This window comes from Tasmannia lanceolata, unplaced genomic scaffold, assembly GCF_043159265.1.
Source record: "Tasmannia lanceolata isolate RefF3 unplaced genomic scaffold, GAP_Taslan_0.1 ptg000003l, whole genome shotgun sequence".
NCBI lineage: Eukaryota > Viridiplantae > Streptophyta > Magnoliopsida > Canellales > Winteraceae > Tasmannia > Tasmannia lanceolata.
Window position 1 is genome coordinate 15,467,914 of NW_027518680.1, and position 16,477 is coordinate 15,484,390.

Genomic DNA, 16,477 nt, shown 5'->3' on the forward strand with positions numbered 1-16,477 from the left:
TTTTGAAAATTAGGATTCAAAAAGATAGGATTAGAATTTACCCTATCTAAATGTTAAGTTAGAATATGTTAACTATACCGCTAGTCGTTGGTTAATATAGAACTTATGTGCTATTTATGACTTCTGTGATACTTCTGTATATAAATGCTTTTAAATATGAGTTATAATTTAGATTACTAATGTGATACTATGATATGAAGATGGCGGAGAATCAGGAACAGATTTTTGCAATCGAGGCTGAGGCAAGGAGATGACGTGGCAGGCCACGCAGAGAAAGGCAAGCAAGAAACGAACAACCTACAGCCAACGCTAGAAACAACAACGCAGGAAATGATGTCATTGCCACTGCATTGGCACAGCTAGCCCAAGCAATGACAACAAACATGAACCAACAACGAGCCCCATCTGCTCCACTTCAAAATGAAGGAGCTATACTGGAACAGTTTATAAGGCAACATCCTGATGCCTTCTCGGGAACTACAGATCCCTTAGAAGCTGAAAGATGGATTCACTCCATCGAAAAGATCTTTTCGGTGATTGACTGCACCAGCCAACAACGTGTAAGATTGGCGACGTATAGATTGGACGGTGACGCGGATTAGTGGTGGAATTTAGTCCGAAATACAAAAACCGAAGAAGAAATGAACGCAATGTGTTGGAATGAATTCAAAAGAATCTTCCTCGAAAAATACTTCCCACAACCACTAAAAGCTCAGCTAGTGAGAGAATTTATTTCATTAAAGCAAGAAGAGGGAGAGACAATCTCCCAATATGAAGCAAAATTCACAAGACTGGCTCGATATGCAACCCACCTAGTGACTGACGTTCAAAGTAAGGTGGACAAATTCCAATACGGATTAAAACCTAGTGTCAGGCGAGCATTAGCAGCTTTAGATTTTCAAAGCTACGAAGCCGTGGTGAGATGTGCTTTGAAAGTGGAAATTGAACATTTGAACTTTCAGCAGTCCAAAAACAAGTTGACCAGCGTAAAGAGAACGAATGAAAGCCAACCAGGAGGATCTGGAACAAAGAGACCTAATGTCAAGGAAGCAGGAGACCAGCAACATTGCTCAAAATGTGGAAAGAGACATGGAGGTGTCTGTTACGTGGGGACACGAAAATATTTCCAATGCGGAATGGAAGGACATGTGGCAAAGGACTGCAAGACGGTCCCAAAACGGGAACAAAATCCAACTTTGACTCGGAACAGTCAGCCAACCCTCAAGCAGACTCTGAATGCTCACCCAGACATCAAGTGTTTCAATTGTAACGAAATGGGACACTATTCAAATCAATGCACCAAGCCTAGAGCAGTAGGAGGAGGTCGACAACAACAACAACAGCCAAGGGGACAAGCCCGTACTTTTGCTATCACAACTGCTGAAGTGGAGGCAACGAATGATGTGGTGACAGGTACTTTGTCTGTAAGTTCGAAGAATGCACATATATTATTTGATTCTGACTCTACGCATTCTTTCGTTTCACCAAAGTTTGCCAAGCATTTGAGCATACCACTTCAGAAGTTAGATCTTGAACTTCCTGTTAAAACGCCTGGTGGAAATTCTCTAGTTACATCAGGAGTTTATCGAGCATGCTCTGTTGATATTTGTGGTAGAAACTTATCGATAGATCTTATCTCCTTACCTATTTTAGAATTCGATGTTATATTATGAATGGATTGGTTGACTTTAAACCATGCCAACATAGACTGTTACAGGAAAGAAGTCGGGTTTACTATTCCTGATCAACCCCAACTTGTATATAAAAGCCTTGACAGAAACAAAACTCCAGCACTAATATCATCGTTGCAGGCAAGACGATTATTAAAACAGGGCTGTGAAGGATATCTCGCTCAAGTTCAAGTTGTGGACACGAGTAAAAAGAAGATGAAATTGGAGGACGTGCCTATTGTGCAAAAGTACGTGGATGTATTCCCTGACGATCTACCAGGAGCCCCACCGAATCGAGAACTGGAGTTCTCTATCGAGCTAGTACCGGGAGCAAATCCAATATCCAAAAGACCGTATCGAATGGCGCCGATAGAATTGGAGGAACTAAAGAAGCAACTGCAAGAACTATTAGACAAATGATTCATCCGGCCCAGTGTATCACCCTGGGGAGCTCCCGTCCTGTTCGTAAAGAAGAATGATGGATCAATGAGGTTGTGCATTGATTATCGAGAACTGAACAATGTCACAATAAAGAACAAGTACCCGTTACCCAGAATCGATGACTTGTTCGACCAACTTTAAGGTGCCATGTACTTCTCCAAGATCGATCTCAGATCTGGTTACCACCAACTGAAAGTAAAGAAGGAAGATATTCCAAAGACGGTGTTCCGCACGCGATACGGACATTATGAGTTCATTGTCATGCCATTCGGACTAACGAATGCCCCAGCTGTATTCATGGATCTAATGAACAAAGTATTTCACGACTATCTTGACAAGTTTGTCGTGGTGTTTATCGACGACATTTTTGTCTATTTTAAGAGTCGCGAAGAACATGAGGAACATCTGAAGATTGTTTTACAAACACTTCGACAGAAGAAGCTGTATGCCAAATTCAGTAAATGTGAATTCTGGTTGCAGCAAGTGGCGTTCTTGGGTCACACAGTCACCCGAGAAGGAATTTCTGTGGATCCAGCGAAGACTAAAGCCGTTGAAGAATGGCAAAGACCCACGACAGCAACAGAAATTCGAAGTTTCTTGGGACTTGCCGGCTATTATAGAAGGTTCGTGGAAAACTTCGCTCGATTAGCAAATCCATTAACGAAATTAACTCGGAAAGGCGCGAAGTTTATCTGGACCAAAGAATGCGAGGAAAGCTTCCAAACGTTAAAGAAGAGACTCGTCAGTGCACCTGTGCTAGCATTACCAACACCAACCGGAGGATTTGTGATCTACAGTGATGCATCAAAGGAAGGGCTCGGCTGCGTATTAATGCAAAATGATAAAGTTATAGCTTATGCATCACGCCAACTAAAATACCACGAGCAAAACTACCCCACGCATGATATGGAATTGGCGGCAGTAATCTTTGCACTGAAGATCTTGCGACATTATCTCTACGGGGGAAAGTGTGAAATTTATACTGATCACAAGAGTCTCAAATACATATTTTCCCAGAAGGAGCTGAATATGAGACAAAGAAGGTGGCTAGAGTTACTAAAGGATTATGACTGCACCATTCATTATCATCCTGGAAAGGCGAATGTAGTGGCAGATGCATTGAGTAGAAAAACTTCTGGAACCTTGGCAAGAATGATAACCACTCAAAAGCATTTACTCCAAGATATGAGAAAACTGGATATGGAAATAGTAGAACCGCGAACCAAGGGCTACATAGCACAGTTGGCTGCTCAACCATCACTATTGGAGAAAATTAAGGCCACTCAAGTCGACGATCCTGAATTACAAGGAAAGATCGAAGCAGTTCGGAAAGGCAAACTTTCCGAATTCAATGTTGATAAAGATGACATCTTAAGATTCAACACAAGACTGTGTGTGCCCTCCGATCCAGAATTAAGAAGGAAGTTGCTAACTGAGGCACATAGTTCTGCATTCTCCATACACCCAGGGAGTACGAAGATGTATCGAGATCTTCGAACCCATTATTGGTGGAATAATATGAAGAGAGAGATTGCTGAGTTCGTGTCTACATGCTTGGTTTGCCAACAAGTTAAAGCAGAACGACAGCTACCAAAGGGAGCCTTACAACCACTAGAGGTGCCTATATGGAAGTGGGATATGATAGCAATGGATTTCGTTACGGGACTACCGAGGACTACGAAAGGAAATGACGCAATATGGGTCATTATTGATCGACTGACGAAGGTAGCTCATTTTATCCCAATACGAGAAAAATTTTCCTTAGATCAATTGGCGAAGCTCTACATCAAAGTAGTAGTCCGTTTACACGGCATACCAGCATCCATTGTGTCTGATCGTGACCCGCGCTTCACATCTAATTTTTGGAGGAGTATACAATAGCATTGGGGGACAAAGTTGAACTTCAGCACTGCCTTTCATCCTCAAACAGATGGTCAATCCGAACGGACAATTCAGACACTGGAGGATATGCTTAGAGCTTGCATAATAGACTTCCAAGGTAATTGGGACCAACACTTACCATTGGTTGAATTTTCTTATAATAACAGTTATCATTCTAGTATAGAGAGTGCACCCTATGAAGCTCTCTATGGTAAGAGATGTAGAACACCGACGTGTTGGGATGAGGTCGGAGAAAGAAAACTTCTAGGCCCAGAGTTAGTACAAGAAACTACTGACAAAGTACGTATGATCCAACAACATATGAGGACGGCTCAAAGCAGACAGAAGAGTTACGCCGATCATCGACGTCGAGACCTGGAGTTTGCAGTGGGTGACCGTGTATTCTTAAAAGTATCATCTTGGAAGGGTGTGATAACGTTCGGAAAGAAAGGGAAACTCAGTCCCAGATATATTGGACCATACGAAATACTTGAACGAATTGGACCAGTAGCATACCGTGTAGCTTTGCCACCAGCCTTGTCACATGTTCACAATGTGTTTCACGTCTTACTTTTAAGGAAATACTTGGCGGACCCATCACATGTACTGCAAACAGAACCAATGCAGTTGGAACAAGATTTGTCTTATGAAGAGCAACCAGTACAAATCCTTGATCGAAAGGAACAAATTCTTCGGACAAAAAGAATATCACTGATGAAGATTCTGTAGAGGAGCCAAGCCACCGAGGAAGCAACATGGGAACCGGAGGAGGAGATGAAACAAAAGCATCCTCATCTATTTACTTCTTAAGGTACGTAAAATTTCGAGGACGAAATTTTTTTTTAGGGGGGTAGAATGTAATAACCGGTAAAATATATATATATATATATATATATATATATATATATACAAATAAATAAAAATGGCCTCATAGGTGGGTAATCATCGGCCATTACTCATTTTTCCCCGAGTTAATCGGGCATGAGGACATCTGGCATAATGGAGCGTACGCGATTCAAACCCAACGCTGAGCGAGGATTGAACGGCTTCCTACCACTAAACCACCGCCCCAGATGTCAAGATACTTACACATATTAAAAATTACCAATAGTCACTATTCATAATTACTATTCACAATAGTCACTATGCAAGATTACTATGCAGAAATACTACGTAAGATTACTATGCAGAAATACTATGCAAGTTCACTATTGAGATAAACTATTCAAAATTACTATTCACAGTAGGACCCACCGAGTACTATTCACAAGCGGGTCCCACCAACAGTGGGTCCCACATAAGCGGGCCCCACACAAGCGGGTCCTACCACCAGTGGGACCCACAACAAGCAGGACCCACAAATAGCGGGACCCAACGCCAGCGGGACCCATCACTAGTGGGAACCACTACCAGAAGGACACACCACAACCACTTTCATTAACTCATTGGTTAAGCGGGTCACTCCACAACCACTATCATTAATGAGTAGTTGCGCTTCACCGATGAAAATAATAATTCAATAATATTAATCATCCTGTTACTATTCAAGCAGCCTTTACTATTCATTTATTTATACCTTTACTATTCCTATATTTTTGTAAAAGCATTTAAGAGAGTAGTTATGAATTTAAGACTGTAGTTGGAAAAAAAATACCTATAAATAGAGGAAGAGAAGAAGAAGAAAAATAAAAAAAATAAAAAAAATAAAAAAAAAAGAGAGAGAGAGAAAAGAGAACGAGAGAGAAGAAAGAGTAAGAGAGAGAGGGAAAAAGAGAGAGAGGAGAAGGAAAAGGAAATCCACTTCATCACTACCAAGGTAAGTCTTTCATATAAATAGTTAAAGTATTTATTATGGGTAATATGGTTTGTTCTACCACCTATGTAAATATTAGGATAAAGCATGCATAAGAGGTGATAACTCGCTATAGATTATGCAAGTTTTATCATCTTATTTGAACGGTGAAATGCTAGCATAGTAACCGTAAAGTAAACTTTAATCAAAGAAAGGCGAACTGCTGAGCATAGTAGCCCATCTTATTTGAACGGTGAAATACTAGCATGGTAACCGTAAAGTAAACTTTAATCAAAGAAAGGCGAACTGCTGAGCATAGTAGCCAAGAAATAAACTAAATCAAAGAATGGTGAACTGCTGAGCATAGTAACCTGTGGGGTCCACATGAATAGTAACATGTGGGGTCCATATGAATAGTGCATGATGGGCCCCATGATCTTAAAAATTTAATAGAAAGAACACTGAACACAGGGAACATTATTTTGGACATAGATGGACATTACCTGGACAGAAAGGACACTGCCTTAAAACATGAATTTGATAAAATTAGAATATATTTACAGGTTATCCACTCCAAGGTGTAAGCTCAAACAAACCTGTGACCGGAAAGCTATATGTAAGGGTTTTCTTCCATTGATTCTCTTTTGCTATATGTAAGGGTTTTCTTCCATTGATTCTCTTTTGCTATATGTAAGGGTTTTCTTCCATTGATTCTCTTTTGCTATATGTAAGGATTTTCTTCCATTGATTCTCTTTTGATATACTGGATGTGAATATTTCATATTCTTTGATTCTCTTTATACGCAATTGCTATAAGAGTTTCTATCCTTCTAAGATCCACAACTGATGAGAATCCAAGGGGGATCCTTTCTTTCAGACCCCATTCCTTTCAGATAAATGATTTTACTGATAAAGCTATAATTCTATTTTGTATCCTCGAAACTTGTTTCCGTGAGATATGTTTATGTTTAGAGTTTATCTTGTGATACCCTAATTCTGAATATGGACTGAGTTATGAGATGATGACGGGTGGACGCGTTATAGTCCTCCATGTGCACGTGGGTAAAGATGACTCTAGAGAGTGTAAATCTAGAGGATTATGAGCCGAGGTATGGCTATGAATGGGCCGAGATATGGCTATGAATGAAAGCATCTGTGCTTAATGAAGTCTATATATATAATTCTATATATATAATTCTTGATATCAAGTTCTGTAAGTTTTCTCTATACGTTTGGAAAGTATGTTGTGCTTATTCTTTCTTCCCATGTTTATAATGTGAGATGTCCTATCTGCAAAATATCATGTTCTTATGAGCTTGACAATTCTACATCAGTTGTTGTTTATACCCTACTGGGCTATTTGAGCTCACCCCTTTTTTTTCTTGTTTTATTGTTCCAACCCCCAAGTGAAATATAGATGAAAGATGAGGAATGCTAGAGTTGAATGCAGAACTGTTCTAAAGGACAAATATGTTTTAAATATGTATCAACTATGTCTTGAATTAAGATGTAATAAGTTAGACCTAATTTCTGTAAACCCTCTAAACGTAGTTGTTGTATTTGAGATCTTGGGAATAATGAAAGTTTTTTAGAAAGATGATGTAATATTCTTCTACGCACCGAGTTGGTATTTCCAAAAATTTGGGGGGTTACAATTAAAATTCAGAATCTCCTTCCAGTTAGTTAAATACTATCCTGGCAAATAAATGTTTATCTAAACACCTGTCAAGAAGCAAATCCCACTTTTCCATGATTATATCCAAGAGAGCTGTTGTTCTAGATTACCAATTTCAAGTATCTTGTTCAAGGTTTCAGTTATCAAAATCCCCAGAAGACAAGACCAGCAGTCTCTTTGAGAAAAATCTTGTTGAAGTTTTATAAAGTGTTCCTAATCCATTCTTGTTACTAATGGTTCTTCGTTCATAAGGTTTGTCTTCCCATCATTCGTCAAAGTCTTGGTTTCCAATATCTTTACTGGGCACGATCTATAATATCCCCGATTTCATTAAGTTCAAAAAAAAATCCAAAATTCATCAAATCCAATTCTACGTCAAATTCAAATTCATGAGAAATCTCTAAATTCTTTGTTGTTGAATTCACCAATCAAAGTTATCTCGTATCTTTGAGCATCATATGAATATGGTGTCTCATTTTCTTGAAATTCGTATAAATGCGTCATTTCATTCTCTCTGAGTCCATTTGAAAATGGTCTCTTCTCTTGGAACATCATATAAATGTGATGTCTCATTCCTTGGAATTCGTACAAATACGATATTCCATTGTCCTTGAGTTATCTTTGAGCATCACATGAATATGGTGTCTCATTTTCTTGAAATCCGTATAAATACGTCATTTCATTTTCCCTGAGTCCATTTGAAAATGGTCTTTTCTCTTGGAACATCATATAAATGTGATGTCTCATTCCTTGGAATTCGTACAAATACGATATTCCATTGTCCTTGAGTTATCTTTGAGCATCATATGAATATGGTGTCTCATTTTCTTGAAATCTGTATAAATACGTCATTTCATTCTCCCTGAGTCCATTTGAAAATGGTCTCTTCTCTTGGAACATCATATAAATGTGATGTCTCATTCCTTGGAATTCGTACAAATACGATATTCCATTGTCCTTGAGTTATCTTTGAGCATCATATGAATATGGTATCTCATTTTCTTGAAATCCGTATAAATGCGTCATTTCATTCTCCCTGAGTCCATTTGAAAATGGTCTTTTCTCTTTGAACATCATATAAATGTGATGTCTCATTCCTTGGAATTCGTATAAATACGATACTCCAATGTCCTTGAGTTATCTTTGAGCATCATATGAATATGGTGTCTCATTTTCTTGAAATCCGTATAAATATGGTATTTCACTCTCTCTGAGTCCGTTTGAAAATGGTCTTTTCTCTTGGAACATCATATAAATGTGATGTCTCATTCCTTGGAATTCATATAAATACGATATTCCATTGTCCTTGAGTTATCTTTAAGCATCATATGAATATGGTGTCTCATTTTCCTGAAATCCGTATAAATACGTCATTTCATTCTCCCTGAGTCCATTTGAAAATGGCATTTTCTCTTTGAAGCATCATATAAATGTGATGTCTTATTTTCCTCCGGATATCCATTCGAAAATGATATCTCATTCTCTCGTTGCCCGTTTCTGAGCGGCACCGCAGCAGGATTTTTTTACTGCATTCCAATTCTAGGATTTCATCTAGGGTCTTGCATTATATTAAGTTGCATTGTGTCTAGAGAGTCCTTTGTCGATTAAAGCTACGCAAAATATTTCTGTCATTTTTGCTTTGGTATTCGATGACTATGTCATCTCTACCAAAGAGGCGCATCTGTAGACACCCCATTTTGCTCCGCTTTAGTCAACGAAGAAGTTAGTGGGTCGCTGTCAGTTTCAGTGTTTTCCGTTCCCGTGTCCATCCTTTATGCTTTCTCGATCTTTTTTAATCATTTCTGCCATATTTCGTTTTTTCCGCTAAGTGTTGAGAGGGGGGGTTATTCATGAGAATCCAAGCCAGAGAGAGTTTGTACCCATTTGATGGGGCCGCATTGTGCATTTTTTTATTTAGCTTTGGACCGAGTAAGTTGGCTCAACAGAAGCTCATTCGAGTCATCTGCGAAGGTCATTATGAATTTCAAAGATCAAATTTTATGAAAAAAAACATATAATAAATTCACCTGGTATAGAATGGGGCCCGCATTATCATGATCTAAGATACTCACTTGATGGGCCATCAGTTGGATGGATTGGATCGTCACCACGTGTTAATTTCTAGAGACACAATTTATTTATGCCATGGCCGATCCAATGGACAGCTCTGATTATCCCGTGAAAAATGATTTGTGGGCCCAACCCGTTCTCATTGCGGCCCATCCAATTAAGCGATTCAGGATCATCTAATGGAGGAGATTTAGGGAGGTGTGATTGATTTTGGTGGGTCACAATTGGGGTTAATTTTGAACCAAAAATATGATAAAATGTCTTTAAAGACATATTTTTCTAATAAAGGACCCCACTTGGGGCTGATTCCAAATCCTCGTGAAATCTTGATTTCTATCTCATTTAAAAGGGCAACATCATGAGGAAAAGAGAGCATAAAAGGTAACAGCAAAGAGAAAGCAAGTAACCTTCTGTTTTTGTGCGGAAAATGAACCAACTAAATCTCTCATTTAGGCAATGTTCTAAACATGAGCCTCAAGATCTCTCTCCAATTTTATTTTATTTTAAAAAAAGAAGTTGCCAATGCATAGAAAGGAATTCCTCTCAAATCCGTTCGGGAAGATTAGAAAGATTCGTTGATCGTTCTTGGGGGATCGGCTATTTTGAGCAAGAGCTTGTTGGTAAAAGAAAAAAAAATGATCTAACAGCGGGTCTGCTCGAGGAACACCCACGCTGGAGAGACCTCTGTTTTTCTGTTTCCTTCTTCTCTTCTCCCCCTCTGTTTCCTCTGATTATCCCCCTCACCTCTCATCCCTTCAAGAGAAGTATCTTTTAAAAAAAAAAAAAAAAGCAAAGAAAAAGAAAGAAAACAGAGTATCGGTTTTCACCGATACTCTGTTTCTCTGTTTCTCTCTCTCTCTCTCTCTCTCTCTCTCTCTCTCTCACACACACACACACACACACACTCTCTCTATCTCTCTCTTTCTTTCCCTCTGCTCACTCCCATGGTTTTGTTCATCTCTCACCCCTCAAACTCTTGCACGTTTGATTTCTTTGCCTTTGATCTCTCACTCTCCTCTTATTTCTAAAAAAACAGTAAAAAGAAAAATAACAAAAAAAAAAACAGAGCATCGTTATCTCTCGTTTTCATCTCTCTGTTACTCTCTCTCACTTTCATCTCTCTGTTACTTTCTTTCATTGTCATTTCTCTGTTACCCTATCTCCCTCTCTATCTATTTCACTCTATACCACCCTCACTCTCTACCTACCTCTCTCTCCCCATCCACAGTGAGAGAAACAAGGAGAAAAATAATAAAAAACAAAGAAAAAAAGAAGAAGAAAAGCGGGCTTCGGATCGAGCATCGGCGGGATTTTTGGATTCTTCGGCTCGCGGATTCGGCGAGGACCTCGATCTAAGGTAGGTGCACAATTCTCAGATTTTTTCAGAATTATTTGGCATTTTTTATGTATTTTGCATGGTTTTTAAGCATTTAAATGAATTTAATTCAATATTAAATGTGCGTGCTCAAAATCGTGATCTGCATGAGTGTTTCAATTCCGTTTCGTCCCGAAATTTAATACAATGATCTAATTAAATAGACTAAAATAACCATCGGATCGGATCGGGCATTGGATCAAAAGGTTTTGAAAATTTGAGTGAAGAATGGAATTTTATTTAAAATAATGGCTGAGAAATTACAAAATTCGAAAAATAGCTATCTCAGGATGATCTATTTTTTGGAATTTTAAATTTTTCTTGTATTCATCACATCAGAACAAAATTAAGGACATTTTCCGGAGTCGTAATTTTCTCGAAAAAGCGTGTTTTAAAAATAGAAAACTCTTCGAAAACATCTTTTTGACGAAGAGAAATAAAATATATACTAAATAGATTTCAAAATTAATGAAATTTCGTGGGAAAATAATATGGTACTGATACATTCTACCATGAATTTTTAAGGATTTTTGGATTCTGTTTGGTATATTATTTAATGCTTTCTTTGAACATTATCAGATTCTGTTAGAATTTTTACTGACCTCAGCTCATAATTAAAATTCTCAAATTTTACAGTAGTCTTATATTTCATATTTCTTGCTGCTGTAAAATTTTCAATTGATTTGGATCTCGTTTCCTAAGGGATGTAGTGTAAGTTCATAATCTGGTCTTAAAATTGACAAATCCGAAACTGGTAGTAAATACTCTTTAAAATTCATGCAAAATCTCACAGCATGCTATGTTTACTTATATCTTTTTACTGTAGAAATTTCAATGAATTTAGATTTCTATTTCTAGTAGTTTCTGTGTTATTTTTACAATCTGGTCTTATTATTGTTAAATCAAAATTAAATATGAGCTTAATGTAAAAATCTGCAAAAATCTTCCAGTAAGCTACATCCCATCATGTCTTGCTGCTGTAGAAGTTTCAATTCATTTCGAATTCATTTGCAATAATTTCACTTGTAAAATCACTCATACGGTTTAAAATTGATAAAATCCATTAAAAACTGAAATTAATTAAAAATCATCATAAAGCTTCTAAAGAACCTTAAAATTCTGTCACACGTTCACTCCTCAATCCATTGAAACAGAAATTTTAGGATCTTTAGATTTTCTTGGAAAAATGGCCAGTGCATCCATAATCGTATCCCTATTGCCCTCGATCTTTGACAATTTGAATATTTAAGCTATAGCATGTTGTTGGCTCCGAGGTTACTGTCCACGAAAATCCTGAGATATGCCAGGCAATAAGATGCTATAACCTAAGTATTAAATTGCATAAGGAAAGAGCGCACGATTCCCTTCCGTGGATGCCATTCGAGGTCGAAATTGGTGAACCCTAGAACCATTGGTATTCCTTAAATGTCCAGAAACAGAAAATCCTTGAAATCTGAAATTAATTACCCTCAAGAACTTGAGTCGATGTGTCTCGTGTCTTTCGGAACCATTGGATTATGGTTTCCGTCGTAAGAACCATTAGAGCCCAATTTAGGAACACTGGTGTCAGGTCGTGTCCTAGGTTTTAGGGAGTCTTAGGTTTTAGGGAGTCCTAGAGTTAGGAGTCCAGCCTCATCACGTACGTTTGCTATAGATAGCAACCGTGCCATAGGTCTAGTTACACTAGTCACCCAATCTTTCCCTAGGACAAGCCTAGTAAACTAGGATGTAGGCTAACCTGCATTAATCTAAGGAACAACTTGCATTTAGATAAGAATCATATAGCATCCTAGATGAAATCCTAGGATAATAAAATCCTCAACTTGAATTAAATAACTCCTCTTAAAACTGTTGAAAAAGTCAAATCCGTCTAGGTCGGTGTCTTAGTTGAGTTAGGCATATGTAGCTTAGCTTAGGTGCACCGAACTACGTCGACTCTGATCCTAGTGAGGGTTGGGTACGTAGGCAGCTTGGATGTCTGATGGCATACCAACCGCGAGTCGGCTCCACAACAAATTGTGGGGTTTTGTACATTAATTTTCTTGTACATTCTTAATTAAATCATTTAGGATTTTCCATGAAATTAGAATCTTAGGAGAACTTGCACCTAGATTGAATCCAAACAAATTAAGGAATCAAGATACACATTTAGGATCCACAATGAAATTAGATCATAGGATGCATGTCACTTAGTTCGCACATTAATAGAGAGTTGAATGAGCCATTTAAAATAAATTTAAAAGAGTTAGCTTTTAGAATCGAAGACCGATTATCGGGCGGGAATGGTGCATGTGGTGGATAACTCCCCATACCTTCCATTCTTGTAACCAGGTAGCGAGTATAGATTTCTGGTTAATTATGGGTCCTAGATCCCACATCTAGGTGGCGACTCTGTCAGTCTCTTTTGTGTGGAATTCGGATTGCCTTAGTGATCCCAAGTTCACATAAAAGATGAATTAAAATCAATACTAAAAGAGCACACGCCAATCGCGTGGGTACGAGAGACCAAGAGAGAGCGTGGCGGCTCGCGCCCCATACCCCTCTCGCGGTATCGGGTCCCACAATGGCCAGTACTTCTATGATACTCACAATAATGATCCATTCTCCAATATTTGGGGAGTGGGTCAGGAAGAGATTTCGGATCTAGAAGTGTCAAATAACCTTCACTGATCCACTTCTTCATGATAACTTCGTGAGAACAAGATAACTGAGTGAATTTCCTTTGCGGTTTCTGAACCGGCTTTTCTTCCACTATTACTGGCTTCTTGTAGGCTTGTGAACTGGTCGAACACCTTTTACCTCCATTGGAATAATGGAAGGTTTTTTCCCACTATGAAAATCAACATATCTTTCGAGAATTAAACTATAAACTGATGTCTCTTCCACCATGGTACCCACATCGGCAAACTACTTTGAAGCCAAATCATTTCTAGTGGACAGGTGTTGCATCTGAACCTCCATCTCTCTCACTTCCTCAGTTAACATGTCCATCTGACCAAAGAGTTTAACCATCCAGTTTTTCATTCTGACAAGTGTAGTCCTCTCAACAGATTCCTCTACAAATCAAGAGTTTGGTGGGACAGGTGGTGTATCAGAGATAGGACGGATAAGGGATGCAGGATCAAGGATTGGTTCTTCAATAGAAATGGCTTTATTGAAGCCGGAGGTGGCACCGCATGAGTGGGCAAAGAGTTACGGGTGACATTGGGCTTCTCGACAGTAAGATATTTCTTCTCGATCATATCTTGTACCTTATGCTTCAGAGTAAAACATCTATCAGTGGTATGCCCCGAACTGCGATGGTACTCACAATATAAGTCTTTTCTCCAATTCTTAGGCAAAGGATTGGGTAAGGCTCTGGGATATGGTAGTTCAATTTTGTTGTCCCTAAGTAATTTCTTGAGAACAATGCATAACGGATAAGGAAGCGAGTCAAAGTGCCTTGTTTTCTTTTCTGTTAGTTCCTCCTCTTTTAAGACTGTCTTTCCCATTGGTCTTACAGAATTCACATTATTGACTTCCTTTGGTGCTATCATGGGCCTTTTTCCTTCTCTGACATCGGAGGAGGTCCTTATTCTCAACCCTTTGGACAACGCATCCTCTATTCGAGTTCCGGTTTTAATGAGGTGATTAAAATCGTTGTAATACTAAACAGCCATGTGATCGAAGTGTTGTGGAGACAAGCTCTTGACAACGATTTTGGTCTTCATCTGACAGTCTTTGACTTAATTGCGCTGATTTTCTTCTCTACCTTCGGATGAAAGAGGTAAATGTCTCTTACGGACCTCGTTTCAACATCTTAAGGTCTCTCTTTGTAACTTCAATACCCTCTTCCATCAAAAACTGTTCAACGAACCTATTGGCAATATCCTCTAAGGTTCTTACTTCCTCTGGCTTTAAACGTAAGAACCATTTCTTGGCGGCTCCAATTAGAAACCTTGGGAAGAAAAGTGCAATCTGCTCTGGGGAAAGTCCATGTTGTTGTAAGAGAGGAATGATGGATTTCAGATGACTTTGGGGACACCCCGTCCCATTATATTTATCTAGATCCTGCATTTTGAACTTTGGGGGAAGAACAACTCCTGGGACTGTCATGAATTCAGCCATATTCAGTTTCTTTGACCTTTGAAACTTGATGTTCTCCATATCCTGAGCTAACTTCTCCAATTTATCGGAAAGCTCTTTCTCTTTGTTAGATTTAACCAGATTCGGCATGCAGTATTCCTCAGCATACTGTTCATCATCTAAGTCAATCTCCACAGTAGGTCTATTTGGGTTAGGGAATACGGACGGAGGAGGTTGGGACACAGGTTCTCTAGAAGTTGAGGCCTTATCATGGGATTGGGCTTTCAGGTGTTTTATATCCTCTTTCATGGTAGCCATTTCTCGAGTCAGATTTCTCATTATTTCCCTTATCTCGGCTAACATATCTGCTGACTCAGCCATCTAATTGGCTTCAGGTTACTGGTGAAGAAAGTAAGGGTTGCCTAGGTGTGACTGGGGAATCAAAATGACGAATGAGTCTAGACACCGAAGACTGTCTAGACCAAGTAGGTTTTGCTAGGATGTCTTTTCTGGGAGCGATGATTGCACAACTTTTAGAATCCTGATATGGAAGTTAAAACACTAGGTTAAATAAATGATAATTGAGATAAAAATATTCTGTACAAATAAAGTCAAGAGAAAATTGGGAACATATTTCATTAATATTTGAGTGAAACGAAAGTACAAAGATGATATCTGATCAACAGAATAAGATGTTTCATTAAAAATCTTCAGGTACACAAAAGAAATGATTTTCAGGTTTCTTCTTCTTCAATCCTCACTTTGGCTTTCCTTTTCTCCAAATCTTCAACCAACCAAGGATAGTAATCATGGGATGACTCTCCAATAGTCTTTGTAGAGATATGTGTCAGTTTCATGGAAGATTTCCTGCCCCACATAGCCGCTATGTCACGGGCAATTTTGGGAGTAATGGCTTCAGGTAGATAGACTGGCATGACACTTGGTTGGATCTGAAGACCTCCATATTGACGAATGACTCGATCAGATATGTAAAAGGAAGTCTTCTCCAAACCAAGAAAATGAACGTACTTTGGAGTATCAAGGATGGCATGCCTAAAGAGTGAATACCTCCACTTGATTTAGTCACAATCACAAGACTGCAACCAATCATACCATTCGTCAACACTCTTGGGTTCTACTTGACGTGCCCACTTGGAACATTTTCGCAGGGTAGTTGAATTGTTGGTATGAGGCCTAAGGATCTTAAGTTTCTCGTACAGCCAAATATACAATAATTTTGGACACCCTGTGAAGGACTTGTTTCTTTCCTGGAAATCCGGTCTAATCCCACAAAAGTCTCAGCAAGCATAGTAGGAATGGGATTTCCCCCTCGATTGATTTGATCTACTAAATCAATGAGGATTGCAGACGTGGTATTGGCTTGATCGTACACACGACGCGGATCAAAGAGACACTTCTTAAGCATTGATATATGGAAAACATCGTGTAACGCTGATAATGCTGGTGGCAATGCCAACCTGTAAGCTACCTCGCCCACTTTGTGCAGT

The 16,477-nt window shown here is 38.8% G+C and overlaps 2 protein-coding genes across 2 annotated transcripts; both read left to right on the plus strand.

Annotated features, from left to right (window-relative positions):
- The first annotated feature begins 650 nt into the window (after positions 1–650).
- LOC143866002 (uncharacterized) lies at positions 651–1,673 on the plus strand. Its single transcript, XM_077375949.1, has one exon. It carries the CDS (start codon positions 651–653, stop codon positions 1,671–1,673), a length of 1,023 nt encoding a protein of 340 aa, XP_077232064.1.
- On the plus strand, positions 1,674–2,090 carry LOC143866018 (uncharacterized). The gene has a single exon (XM_077375950.1). It carries the CDS (start codon positions 1,674–1,676, stop codon positions 2,088–2,090), a length of 417 nt encoding a protein of 138 aa, XP_077232065.1.
- The last annotated feature ends 14,387 nt before the right edge of the window (positions 2,091–16,477 follow it).